Here is a 12,921-nt window from a genome sequence, read left to right as displayed (position 1 = left end):
ATCTGTACAAACAGGAAGAAGGAAGATGATCAATCATCATGCGCGGCATCAACTTCAGCTTCCTGTGTTTGTGACTGTGTGTCGCCTCCTGACATGTTTATAGTGCTGTGGATCTCGGCCTCGTGCTCTCTGGCTTTGGCCCTCAGCGTGGCGATGCTGCAGGAGCGGAGCTCCTCTGAACTCGGCCCCTCCGGCCTCTCCCACTTCCCCGACCTCTGGGTCACAGGCTGCACATTCACGCTCAGCGCAGCACCCGCAGCTTTTGTCCATGGAGAGTTTACTTCTCCTTCCTGTCGTCTCTCGCAGTGCTCGCCGTCAGAACTGTGTGTCTGCTGTCTTAAACTCCCGCTCGCTGTCTCAGATGTTTCATCATTGTCTCTGTTTACATAAGGCCCTGTGAGCTGGCCCTGGAGTTTCAGCTGTCGTCTCATCTTGGCACGGCGGTTTTGAAACCAAACCTGGAGACAAATGAAGGAATACTAAATATAAATGAAACTATAAATAATCTGGGAATATAAATTAAGTTTGTGTAGTATTACAAATCCAAGACAAGATATCTTACTGAAATTGTTTCAAAGTTATTTCCACACTAATTAAAAGGTCAATTCTATATCTCTTTTTTCAGTACTCCATTAAACTTCATCTGAACTTTTGAATGCAGTTTTGGATGGAACAAGTACAGTTTGACCCAACCTCTTGCACTATAGACACATCAGTAAGGCATCTCTTTACGGTCAGTGTGGACAGGAGGAACAAGTACAGAAACCAATGACTGTTTCAATGTACGTATGGACATGTGAGTGCTGTTTTCAGACAGACTTGAATAGTTGTGAACCTATTGACGCTATATTACATTTATATTGATAGAAATAATCACTGCTACTAAAATATTAATCATTGTGACATTTTTGGTACAGAAAAAATAATATAAGTTGAATTACTATGCGGTGAACATTTCCAGGAAGAGTTCAGTGTGCCAGTTACCTGCACTCTGGCCTCGATGAGGTCCAGTCTGACGGCCAGGGCCTCCCTCATGAAGATGTCTGGGTAGTGGGTGGTCTCGAAGGCCTTCTCCAGCTCTTCCAGCTGCCAGCTGCTGTAGTTGGCTCGTGCGCGACGCTGCTTCACTGGCCTCTGTTCATCTGGAAAGCACAGCGCGAGCACCAATTACACAATCGCCAACGGGTGACAACGAACTAATGGCTCTAGATTGGCTAATTAGCGCAGCAATCATTAGGCCCACTTTAACACTGCCTGATAATTGATTGTTGGTTACGAGCTGTTAGCTAATCTTTTGTAAACATTTACACTGCAGTCAGATGGTGCTCACTGACTGTCTTAGAGACTGTGGTCATACAGTGCCTGTTTCAGTCCTGTAACATACAATAAATCCCTTTCTGGCTGCAGCAGCTCGTGGTTTGAACTCACCTGTGCCCTCTGTGAGCGGCCCCATCCCAATCGCCTGCGTGGCCAGAAGCAAAGCGTCCTTGCATGGCTCTGGCTGCAGATAATTCCTCAAGGATTCATAGCTGATAAAAGGCCCCGGGATCAGGATCTGAGGTTGAGAGCCCAGTCTGGTTGGGAATGCAGGGAAAAAGTGAGCTGCCGGTGAGTGGAAAACTGCAGGCAGGAGAGTAGATACCAGCTGCCTTGGGCCAAACATGTCCAAGCTATTAAGAGTCCAATATTAAGTGTCAGTCCACTGAAAAGGGCCAGGTTGACTCCTAAAGGGATGCTAGTGGATTGGTGAAATGCATCCCAATGTCCAGAGTAAAACAGACGAGAAGATAAAACAGATGTGATTGTCCCACCAGATGTATCCAGTTGGTTGCTGAGGTGCTCAGTGCACGTACTAGTTGTTGCCTGAAGAGTAAAGGTAACACTTGAGTAGTGGAGGTGGTCTCACCTTAGCTTTCTTCTCTTCTCCTCCAATCCTCTCCCCCTCCCCTCCCGGTCACATGACCTCCAAACAGACAGCAGGGCTTGGTTTATAGCACTGAGGTGAGAATCCAACCTGTGATTCATCTCACAGTGGATTATCTTTATTGCTGCATCAGTATTTACTGTATTCGTCATTACTTTCCCAGTGATGTATGTCCCACAGTCTTTTTGCTTACCTTAAAGTGATGTTTTCCCTGAACTTTTCTCTCACCACCTACACGGGGCAAGTTGCAACATCTTTAGCTTGTCTGAAATTTCACTTGGTGAGATGGACAGGAATTCAGTGTGTTCATTTAGACACGTTCACGTTCAACTTTTATCTGACTGTTGTCAAATATAATAAGAACAAATTACTGCAAAGGAGACATAATGAAAACACAAGTTGTTCGGTCCTGTGGGATGAGCACAAAAGCAGCAGACCCTGAACAACAGGTTCCAGGATAAACACACTCAAGTGACAAACCTGAAAGCTCATTTGCGTAATGTTTTTAATCCCTCCTAGCAACCTCATGTGTACCTTGCTGTTGATTTAATTTCACTGTTCTTTTTAATGTTTTATTTTCCACATCACCAAGACAGGCTGAGTGAAAATGATCACGTCTGTCACCTTTACAAGTTGTAGCAGCGCACGTACTCAAATCCATTCTTCACAATTATAAGGACATAGGACATATGGACATATTAAACAAGGTAGACCAGGTGTAATGAAAATTTTACTTCATTTTACATCATGATCTCATTCGACTTGCTATCCTTATATATTTAGATTATCTTTGTATTTGAACCTTGAAATTTTCAGATTTCAGACATTTTAGGACCCTATAATGAGCCTTTTGGAAAAACCACCATTATCTGACATTTTACAGACCAAACTGATTGATCAATCACGAAATTACTCGACAGATTTATTGACAAAAAAAGTCATTTTTAGTTGCTGCTAGGGCTGTCACGATATAATTTTTTTACTTCATGATTATCATGGCCAAACGAATGTATGATAATGATATTATTGCGATATCTAAAGAAATTTGAAAAAAACAAATTCATAAAGTGTATACTAGACCTAACCTGATGATATCATAAACACTGATTATTTGTTTTGGAGAAATTGTGCCTTTACTACCATTTCTTTTATGCCTAAACAAAACAAACAAAAAACATTTTGGAAGCTTTTTTTGCCCAAAATTTGAAGTAAAATTTTTGAATTTGAAGATAAAATCCTGTAAAAATGCAAGTTGCTAGTCTCTACACTTACTTGGAATACAACTTTTTGAAACAACATGCTAACTAGCAGAATGTTGCCAGAAGGAGTCTCAGCGGAGCAGCTTCTCCAGATAATATGTTTAATATAAAAGTTTGTTAATAATATACTGCAATACTAAGTGCTGATATATTCTTACCATCCTCTCCCCAGTATGTAGACAGTAGTCAGTGTTTCCGAACACTTACAGGATTTTTCCATCTCAGATCAAAGCATACACATCAACACATTAACAGCCGAGACAGGAAGATTATTAACACTTTTTTTCTTTGAGCAAAGCAGCTGTAGCTTAGTGTTGATGGATCTCTGATGAGATGATCGCCAGCACTGTCTACGTGAATTAAACACAGGTGCGTCAATTAATCCGAAGATACATATCACCTAACAACACATCTCGCTAACTGCTCATCAGCTCAGACAGCGGTGAAAACACTCAGCTGTCAGTGTTGTCTCCGCTGAACTGGCGGGCTGAGGCGGCTTTGATCAGCCCGGGACCTCTGCAGGAGGCAGCTGGTCAGAGCTGAGGTGAGTCACAGGATGGTCATTCCTCCACTTCCTCACCTGTGGCCCTTTCATCTGCACCTGTTTAAACACTAAATTAATGCTTTTGTGCAGGCAATAAAGAGGTCAGTATTGGGGTTTGGATTTCTTTAAAGCTTATGTTGAGACTGAAAGCAGATATTCACTTACTTTTTTGTTGTTTAAGTCAAAAGAATAAAGATTAACCCATCTATTGTAAAAACAATGTTTAACAGCTTTAAGAATATCATGGGATTCTTTCACTTTACAGTGAAACTTGGCTTTTGCACTTTTTGAATGCAGGACTTTTACTTGGAACAGTGTATTTTTTTCACCTTGGTATTGAGTACAAAAGTTCTTCCTCTGTCTCTGCACAACAGCCTCCACATTACTGGAAAAGTATGTTGAATAATACAAATATTTCAGGCTCTACTTTACTTTAACCACCGTCAATGATGGATGGCATAACCAGCCAATTAAAAACAACTTATAGCACCTTCAGTCTGTTTGTGTGTGTGAGTGTGTGATGGAAGGAACAGACAGATGGAGATTGAAAGAAATCATTTTTGGGGGTTTGAAAGTTCTGTGGGGAAAGGCAAAATAGATTAAAAGTGTCTCGTCTGAGCTGTGGCTAAATAAACACTGTGTGTGGTGGGACTGACGACTGAATAGCCATCTCCGTTTGTCCCTGGCACACAGGTAGTTACAGGGATTTCTGGTCTGTTTGAAAGAAGACCCCCTTCTCCCACCCCCTCAAACTACTGTGTTTGTCTTTGCCTGGCTCCTTTAATGCCCATTGATCCAGATAATCAGGGACAAAATTGGTGAAAAACCGGTGGGGGAGGTTCTGACAGTAGTTGCTCAAAAGAGCTGCTTGTGGATAATTGAAGGAGGCATTAAGACAACAATAGTAATGGATAATGCCGGGCCTTATTGGTCTCTCAGGTATTTCAAGCTCCCTGGATGACAAGGCAACGCTGGAGATTCACAGCTAAAATGGCAATCATTGTATCATTAGCACACCTTCAACAGCAGGGACAGACTGTGCATTATCCATGGGTTTAGCAAGCCACCGATGGGATGTCCTTGAGATGGCTTTGAAATGGACTTGTTGGAGCTTGCATTCAATCATTGCAAAGAAGAGGGAAAGGGACATCTGAAAGCCACTTAAATGTGTGTTTGTGGTTTTCAAAACACATTCTCAAATTTGAAAAATGTACTTCCTCCTCCATTAAAAAGTGTGTTGTGCTTATCGTTTGTTCACTTGAATGTTTGACCTTCACTGTCCAGAAAGATGCAAACGACCCCATAACCCTTTAACACTAGAAGGTTGTTTTCATCATTTATCTGCTGTAGAAGGAACGAGAATGACTTGGTGACATCACAACTAGTTTGGAAGTGAATCATTGTCTAGTGCACATCTTAGGGCCCTGACACATTGAGCATCTTTAGTTGTTGTGGTGCGTCACACACCGTTGGCAATGGTCGGCCCTTGTCAGGGGCTTTTTGGCTGACTGAGCAGGTAGAATGGTGGAGCCCATCGGTGAGAGAAATCACTCTGATTAGCTGTTCAACTAAGCAAAGAAAACACAGTCTTCCAGTTTACCTCTTTGGATTAAACAAGATGGAAGCTCTGAGGGGCAAAGTAAAGATTTTTTTCCATTTTCTAAGTCTGACCTAAAATGTTATCCCTCCTTTTTTTTTCTGTAGGAGTATTTTTTATCTGAGAAAATGGATCACCAAAAATAAGAAAAAAAAAAAATTCCGAAATTTTGGTTTTTCACTCGGTTTCACACATGTTAAACAAAAAAACATTTCTCATGAACTTTTCTTTTTTCTCATGATTTTCTTTTTCTTAAAATGTAGATTAGTCTGGCAAAACTTTTTCCTCCCACCAGTTGTCAATACATTAACGCAGGAAAGAACACAGTTTAGATCAGACTGAGAAATGGATCGCCACTGTTTCACACTTAAAAAAAATTAGAAAAAAAAATCTTCCAAAATTTTAGTTTTCAAAACTTTTCTCATGAAATTTTTTCAACTTTCTCATGAAATTATTTTTCAAATTTCTCATGAACATTTTTTTTTTCTTAAAATGTAGATTAGTCTGGCAATGGATCACCAAGAAAAAAGTATAAAAATTCTTCTGCCAAAACTTTTTTCACTGTTTCACATAAAAAAAAAGAAAAAATAATCTTCCAAAATTTTAGTTTTTCACTCGGTTTAACACATTTAAACATTTCTCATGAAATTTTTTCAAATTTCTAATGAAGATTTTTTTTTCTTAAAACTTTTTTTTTAGATTATTCTGGCAAAACCTTTTTCCCCCCACCAGTTGTCAATACATTAACACAGGAAAGAAACAAATTAGATCAGACTGAGAAAATGGATCACCAAAAAAAAGTAAAATAAAAATTCTTCTGCCAAAATTTCACATTAATTTTTTAGCAAATTTCTCATGAAAGTTTTTTTTTTCTTAAAACGACGATTATTCTGGCAAAACTTTTCCCCCCACCAGTCGTCAATACATTAACACAGGAAAGAAAACAGTTGAGATTATACATTAAGCTTTTGTCCAAAGCGACCTACAATGATGGCGGTGGCTGCCATGCAAGGTGCCAACCAGCACATCAGGAGCAGTATCTTGCCAAAGGACACTTTGACATGCAGACCAGGGGAACTGAACCAGTGACCTTCTGATAACAAGACACTCACTTTACCCCACAGTCACCCGCTAGATCAAACTGAGAAATGGTTCACCAAGAAAAAAATGAAATAAAAATTCTTCTGCCAAATTTCTCATGAATTTTGTTTTGCATATTTCTTGTGAAATTTTTTTTGCAAATTTCTCATGAAAGTTCTTTTGTGGCTGCCATGCAAGGCGCCAACCAGCACATCAGGAGCAGTATCTTGCCCAAGGACACTTCAACATTCAGACCAGGGGAATCGATCCAGTGTCCTTCTGATAACAAGACCTTGGCTCTACCCCTGAGCCACAGCGACCCGCTAGGTCAGAATGAGAAAATGGATCACCAAGAAAAAAATGAAATAAAAATTCTTCTGCCAAAATTTCTCATGATTTTTTTTTCATATTTCTCATGAAATTTTTTAGTAAATTTCTCATGAAATTTTTTAGTAAATTTCTTATGAAATTTTTTTGCAAATTGTTAATGAAAGTTTTTTTTTCTTAAAACGTCAATTATTCTGGCAAAACTTTTTTTCCCCACCAGTTGTCAAGTCAAAAACACAGGAAAGAAACAAATTAGATCAGAATGAGAAAATGGATCACCAAGAAAAAAATGAAATAAAAATTCTTCTGCCAAAATTTCTCATGAATTTTTTTTGCAAATTTCTCATCAGTCACATCGTAGCAGTATCTTGCCCAAGGACACTTCAACATACAGACCAGGTGAATCGAACCAGTGTCCTCCCAATAATAAGACACTGGCTCTACCCCTGAGCCACATCCACCCACCAGATGAGACTGGACTTTTGTCCAAAGAAACCTACAATGAGTCATACATACACTGATGGCAGTGGCTGCCATGCAAGGTGCCAACCAACACATCAGGAGCAGTATCTTGCCCAAGGACACTTCAGCATACAGACCAGGGGAATTGATCCAGTGTCCTTCTGATAACAAGACCCTGGCTCTACCCCTGAGCCACAGCCTCTTGCTAGGTCAGACTGAGAAAATGGATCACCAAGAAAATAATGAACTAAAATTTCTTCTGCCAAAATTTCTCATGAATTTTTTTCATATTTCTCATAAAATTTTTTTGCAAATTTCTCATGAAAGTTTTTTTTTCTTAAAACGTAGATTATTCTGGCAAAACTTTTTCCCCCACCAGTTGTCAAGTGAAAAACACAGGAAAGAAAACAGTTTAGATTAGACTGAGAAAATGGATCACCAAGAAAAAAATGAAATAAAAATTCTTCTGCCAAAATTTCTCATGAATTTTTTTTGCAAATTTCTCATCAGTCACATCGTAGCAGTATCTTGCCCAAGGACACTTCAACATACAGACCAGGTGAATCGAACCAGTGTCCTCCCGATAATAAGACACTGGCTCTACCCCTGAGCCACATCCATCCACCAGATGAGACTGAGAAAATGGATCACCAAGAAAAAAATGAAATAAAAATTCTGCCAAAATTTCTCATGATTTTTTTTTCAAATTTCTCATGAAAGTTTTTTAGTAAATTTCTTATGAAATTTTTTTGCAAATTGTTAATGAAAGTTTTTTTTTTTTCTTAAAACGTAGATTATTCTGGCAAAAAAATTTTCCCCACCAGTTGTCAAGTCAAAAACACAGGAAAGAAAACAGTTTAGATCAGACTGAGAAAATGGATCACCAAGAAAAAAATAAGATAAAAAATTTTCTGCCAAAATTTCTCATGAATTTTTTTTGCAAATTTCTCATCAGTCACATCGTAGCAGTATCTTGCCCAAGGACACTTCAACATACAGACCAGGGGAATTGATCCAGTGTCCTTCCGATAACAGGAGGCTGGCTCGACCCCTGAGCCACAGCCACCCGCTAGATCAGACTGAGAAAATGGATCACCAAGAAAATATTGAAATAAAATTTCTTCTGCCAAAATTTCTCATGAATTTTTTTAGCAAATTTCTCATGAAAGTTTTTTTTTCTTAAAACGTAGATTATTCTGGCAAAACTTTTTTCCCTACCAGTTGTCAAGTGAAAAACACAGGAAAGAAAACAGTTTAGATCAAACTGAGAAAATGGATCATCAAGAAAAAAATGAGATAAACATTCTTCTGCCAAAATTTCTCATGAATTTTTTCCATATTTCTCATGAAATTTTTTAGCAAATTTCTCATGAAATTTTTTAACAAATTTCTCATGAAAGTTTTTTTTTCTTAAAACGTCAATTATTCTGGCAAAACCTTTTTCCCCCACCAGTTGTCAAGTCAAAAACACAGGAAAGAAAACAGTTTAGATCAAACTGAGAAAATGGATCACCAAGGAAAAAATTTTAAAAAAAAATTCTTCTGGCAAAATTTCTCATGAATTTTTTCCATATTTCTCATGAATTTCTTTAGCAAATTTCTCATAAAATTTTTTTGCAAATTTCTCATGAAAGTTTTTTTTTCTTAAAACGTAGATTATTCTGGCAAAACTTTTTCCCCCACCAGTTGTCAAGTCAAAAACACAGGAAAGAAAAACAGTTTAGATCAAACTGAGAAAATGGAACACCAAGAAAAAAATAAGATAAAAATTCTTCTGCCAAAATTTCTCATGAATTTTTTTTGCAAATTTCTCATCAGTCATATCGTAGCAGTATCTTGCCCAAGGACACTTCAACATACAGACCAGGGGAATTGATCCAGTGTCTTCCGATAACAGGAGGCTGGCTCGACCCCTGAGCCACAGCCACCCGCTAGATCAGACTGAGAAAATGGATCACCAAGAAAATATTGAAATATAATTTCTTCTGGCAAAATTTCTCATGAATTTTTTTTGCAAATTTCTCATGAAATTTTTTTTTTCTTAAAACGTAGATTATTCTGGCAAAACTTTTTTCCCCCACCAGTTGTCAAGTGAAAAACACAGGAAAGAAAACAGTTTAGATCAGACTGAGAAAATGGAACACCAAGAAAATAATGAAATAAAATTTCTTCTGCCAAAATTTCTCATGAATTTTTTTCATATTTCTCATGAAATTTTTTAGTAAATTTCTCATGAAATTTTTTTGCAAATTGTTAATGAAAGTTTTTTTTTTTTTTCTTAAAACGTAGATTATTCTGGCAAAACTTTTTTTCCCCACCAGTTGTCAAGTCAAAAACACAGAAAAGAAAACAGTTTAGATTAGACTGAGAAAATGGATCACCAAGAAAAAAATAAGATAAAAATTCTTCTGCCAAAATTTCTCATGAATTTTTTTTGCAAATTTCTCATCAGTCACATCGTAGCAGTATCTTGCCCAAGGACACTTCAACATACAGACCAGGGGAATTGATCCAGTGTCCTTCCGATAACAGGAGGCTGGCTCTACCCCTGAGCCACAGCCACCCGCTAGATCAGACTGAGAAAATGGATCACCAAGAAAATATTGAAATAAAATTTCTTCTGCCAAAATTTCTCATGAATTTTTTTGCAAATTTCTCATAAATTTTTTTTGCAAATTTCTCATAAATTTTTTTTGCAAATTTCTCATGAAAGTTTTTTTTTCTTAAAAAACGCAGATTATTCTGGCAAATTTTTTCCCCCCACCAGTTGTCAATACATTAACACAGGAAAGAAAACAGTTTAGATCAGACTGAGAAAATGGAACACCAAGAAAATAATGAAATAAAATTTCTTCTGCCAAAATTTCTCATGAATTTTTTTCATATTTCTCATGAAATTTTTTAGTAAATTTCTTATGAAATTTTTTTGCAAATTGTTAATGAAAGTTTTTTTTTTTCTTAAAACGTAGATTATTCTGGCAAAACTTTTTTTCCCCACCAGTTGTCAAGTCAAAAACACAGAAAAGAAAACAGTTTAGATTAGACTGAGAAAATGGAACACCAAGAAAAAAATGAGATAAAAATTCTTCAAAATTTCTCATGAATTTTTTTTGCAAATTTCTCATCAGTCACATCATAGCAGTATCTTGCCCAAGGACACTTCAACATACAGACCAGGGGAATTGAACCAGTGTCCTCCCGATAATAAGACACTGGCTCTACCCCTGAGCCACATCCACCCACCAGATGAGACTGAGAAAATGGATCACCAAGAAAAAAATGAAATAATTTTTTTTTCTGCCAAAATTTCTCATGAAATTTTTTAGCAAATTTCTCATGAGATTTTTTTTTTTTTTAAACCTTGATTATTCTGGCAAAACTCCCCCCCACACCAGTTGTCAATACATTAACACAGGAAAGAAAACAGTTTAGCTCATACATTACTTCATTTAGCAGACACTTTTGTCCAAAGAAACCTACAATGAGTCATACATACACTGATGGCAGTGGCTGCCATGCAAGGTGCCAACCAACACATCAGGAGCAGTATCTTGCCCAAGGACACTTCAGCATACAGACCAGGGGAATTGATCCAGTGTCCTTCTGATAACAAGACCCTGGCTCTACCCCTGAGCCACAGCCTCTTGCTAGATCAGACTGAGAAAATGGATCACCAAGAAAATAATGAAATAAAATTTCTTCTGCCAAAATTTCTCATGAATTTTTTTCATATTTCTCATTAAATTTTTTTGCAAATTTCTCATGAAAGTTTTTTGCAAATTTCTCATGAAAGTTTTTTTTTCTTAAAACGTAGATTATTCTGGCAAAACTTTTTTCCCCCACCAGTTGTCAAGTGAAAAACACAGGAAAGAAAAACAGTTTAAATCAAACTGAGAAAATGGATCACCAAGAAAAAAATAAGATAAAAATTCTTCTGCCAAAATTTCTCATGAATTTTTTTCATATTTCTCATGAATTTTTTTTGCAAATTTCTCGTGAAATTTTTTAGCAAATTTCTCATGAAAGTTTTTTTTTTCTTAAAAAATGCAGATTATTCTGGCAAATTTTTTCCCCCCACCAGTTGTCAATACATTAACACAGGAAAGAAAACAGTTTAGATCAGACTGAGAAAATGGAACACCAAGAAAATAATGAAATAAAATTTCTTCTGCCAAAATTTCTCATGAATTTTTTTCATATTTCTCATGAAATTTTTTTGCAAATTTCTCATGAAATTTTTTTGCAAATTTCTCATGAAAGTTTTTTTTTTTCTTAAAACGTAGACTATTCTGGCAAAACTTTTTTCCCCCACCAGTTGTCAAGTGAAAAACACAGGAAAGAAAAACAGTTTAGATCAAACTGAGAAAATGGATCACCAAGAAAAAAATAAGATAAAAATTCTTCTGCCAAAATTTCTCATGAATTTTTTTTGCAAATTTCTCATCAGTCACATCGTAGAAGTATCTTGCCCAAGGACACTTCAACATACAGACCAGGGGAATTGAACCAGTGTCCTTCTGATAATAAGACCCTGGCTCTACCCCTGAGCCACAGCCTCTCGCTAGATCAGACTGAGAAAATGGATCAGCAAGAAAATGATGAAATAAAATTTCTTCTGCCAAAATTTCTCATGAATTTTTTTCATATTTCTCATGAAATTTTTTTGCAAATTTCTCATGACTTTTTTTAGCAAATTTTCAGGAATTTTTTTTGCAAATTTCTCATGAAAGTTTTTATTTTTTTAAACGTCAATTATTCTGGCAAAACTTTTTCCCCCCACCAGTTGTCAAGTCAAAAACACAGGAAAGAAAACAGTTTAGATCAAACTGAGAAAATGGATCACCAAGGAAACATTTTTTTAAAAAAATTCTTCTGGCAAAATTTCTCATGAATTTTTTCCATATTTCTCATGAAATTTTTTAACAAATTTCTCATGAAAGTTTTTTTTTCTTAAAACGTCGATTATTCTGCCAAAACCTTTTTCCCCCACCAGTTGTCAAGTCAAAAACACAGGAAAGAAAACAGTTTAGATCAAACTGAGAAAATGGATCACCAAGGAAAAAATTTAAAAAAAAAATTCTTCTGGCAAAATTTCTCATGAATTTTTTCCATATTTCTCATGAATTTCTTTAGCAAATTTCTCATAAATTTTTTTTGCAAATTTCTCATGAAAGTTTTTTTTTCTTAAAACGCAGATTATTCTGGCAATTTTTTTCCCCCACCAGTTGTCAATACATTAACACAGGAAAGAAAACAGTTTAGATCAGACTGAGAAATGGATCACCAAGGAAAAAATAAAATAAAAACCATTTTGCCAAAATTTCTCATGAAAGTTTTTTGCAAATTTATTATCAGGCACATCATTTTGCCCAAGGACACTTCAACATGAAGACCAGGGGAATCAAACCAGTGACCTTCTGATAACAAGACGCTGGCTCTACCCCTGAGCCACAGCCATCAGCTAGATCTGACTGAGAAATGGATCAGCAAGAAAATAAAAAAAATAAATAAAAATTCTTCTACCAAAATTTCTCATGATTTTTTTCATGTTTCTCATGAAATTTTTTTGCAAATTTCTCATGAAAGTTTTTTTTTTTTTTAAAATGTTGATTATTCTGGCAAAACTTTTTTCCCCCACCAGTTGTCAAGTCAAAAACACAGGAAAGAAAACAGTTTAGATCAGACTGAGAAAATGGATCACCAAGAAAACAATAAAATAAAAATTCTT

The 12,921-nt window shown here is 36.5% G+C and overlaps 1 protein-coding gene across 1 annotated transcript; it reads right to left on the bottom strand.

Annotated features, from left to right (window-relative positions):
* Positions 1–29: 29 nt before the first annotated feature.
* On the bottom strand, positions 30–1,681 carry LOC141019974 (visual system homeobox 2; the record flags this gene model as incomplete). Its single annotated transcript, XM_073495012.1, has 3 exons — positions 30–458; positions 985–1,142; positions 1,429–1,681. Coding segments are annotated over 3 exons (840 nt in total), but the record flags the coding sequence as incomplete, so codon positions are not given.
* Positions 1,682–12,921: the final 11,240 nt, after the last annotated feature.

Source organism: Pagrus major, chromosome 23 (genome assembly GCF_040436345.1).
Source record: "Pagrus major chromosome 23, Pma_NU_1.0".
Taxonomy (NCBI): Eukaryota; Metazoa; Chordata; class Actinopteri; order Spariformes; family Sparidae; genus Pagrus; species Pagrus major.
This window is presented reverse-complemented; position numbering and strand designations above follow the sequence as displayed.